Source organism: Wasmannia auropunctata, unplaced genomic scaffold (genome assembly GCF_000956235.1).
Source record: "Wasmannia auropunctata unplaced genomic scaffold, wasmannia.A_1.0 LD336090.1, whole genome shotgun sequence".
Taxonomy (NCBI): domain Eukaryota; kingdom Metazoa; phylum Arthropoda; class Insecta; order Hymenoptera; family Formicidae; genus Wasmannia; species Wasmannia auropunctata.
The window spans coordinates 648,973-650,606 of NW_012026800.1; the positions used below are offsets into that span (position 1 = coordinate 648,973).

The 1,634-nt window shown below is 36.1% G+C and overlaps 1 protein-coding gene across 1 annotated transcript in view; it reads left to right on the forward strand.

Moving 5' to 3' along the window:
- The first annotated feature begins 1,501 nt into the window (after positions 1–1,501).
- The window catches only part of LOC105448015, a 2,695-nt gene continuing 2,562 nt past the window's right edge, over positions 1,502–1,634 (forward strand). The window contains exon 1 of the mRNA XM_011686373.1: positions 1,502–1,537. Coding sequence (XP_011684675.1) covers positions 1,502–1,537 — 36 coding nt within the window. The remainder of the gene's footprint in view (positions 1,538–1,634) is intronic.

Below are 1,634 nucleotides of genomic sequence, written 5' to 3' on the forward strand. Positions count from 1 at the left end.
GTCCTAGAAATTACATAATAGCGAAATTAAAAAACTGGGACACCATCCCGAAAGTTATAATTGCAAAAATTAATATGTCAAAATAATATCCTAAAATATAAATTTATTGAAATATTTTTTTAAATTGCACAAATTACCATATCACAATATACGAAGAACTTTCTTGTAGAAAGAAGATCTTGTAGAAAGGAGAATATATGGATTATATACACATATCTTATCAAATAATTCTAAATTGTGAATATTATTATATTTTTATATTAAAAGATATTATAAATATATATACACACGTTATCTAAGAGAATTTACTAATACGCACGCTAGTAACGTTAAATGCATATTTTTATTTTATTGAGAAACCAGATATTAATTTTTCTAATTATCTTTTTAATATAATATAATAATATAATGTGTTTATCTAATAAATTGTTAAATTATTATATTAGAAAGTATTATATTAGAAAAAATTATATTAGAAATTTGTTCGCGAGCGGACTTATCGCGGGAGCGTAAAGCGCTGTTTGGTCGGGTCGCGAAGAAAATCGAGAGAAAGCTTCCAATAATTAATTTATTTTACAAATAAAACGAATTACAAAACAAAATAACATGCGATTAATTTTGAAGTAAGACGCGGGCAAATTTTTCGAAGTCCGCGACGGCGGGACGACGATCGGTTCACGGCGAGGTCCTCGACGAAGGCAAGTCGAGCGACCGTACGCGAGACAACGTGACGGAAAAGTAAGTGCGGACGCTTCCCGCTCTCCCACAGTAGGCCGAGCTCTCCTTCTCGAAGGCTCGAATTGCTGAGGTAACCGAAGGCGCTTCCTGTTTACTTGAGTTGTTTGTTCGAGTCTTCGAGAAGGATTTCGGTGGAATTTTTAACGCGGCTGATTGTTTTTCTGCAATCAGTCGCTTCTCGCAACGAGGCGAAGCGCTATTGGTCGCGCGGATCGTAAGCGCCGACCGAGGACAGGCGTATCGCCGAAGCCGCGGCACGGTATATACAGTAGCGCAACTCTCGCGATTCTGCGTGTACAAAATTGAACTGCACATGCGCGAGCTTAGGGTGTAACCAATCACGTAACAGATATTTCTATCGCACTTGCTCTCTTTACTTTTCTATAGTGCTCTCTGTCATTTAAAGGCCCCAACGACCAAAATTGGCGGTAAACGTGGCAGTAGTGAATTCAAGGTATTTAAAGTAAAAAGTCAGAGCAGTGCTACTGTTAAATATAAGACGTTAAAAAAAGTGAATAGAAAAGTGTTTAGTGTTCAGTATTTAGTGAATAGTGCTTAGTGAAAAGTGAAAAGTGAAAGTTAACCAAAAAACAAACAGTTATAATTATTATTTCTATAGAGAATTGTTAATCTGTATAAAGCTTGTACAGATTTTCAATTCTCTTGCAGAAAACTACACATTTGATCTTAGCTTTGTTGCAGGCGCTGCTTCTTAGAAGATATTATACAATATATATATATCGATCAATCTAGTCGGCGCTTCATGACTGAAGAACGTGATCTCTATGTTGACAAGGTTGTAAGGTGATGTACAATCTGCCTCCACTGATTTCTATCGGTGGCCATCCTCATTGCTGTATAGAACTTAAAATTTCCATCCTCTTTTATTTGGTCGG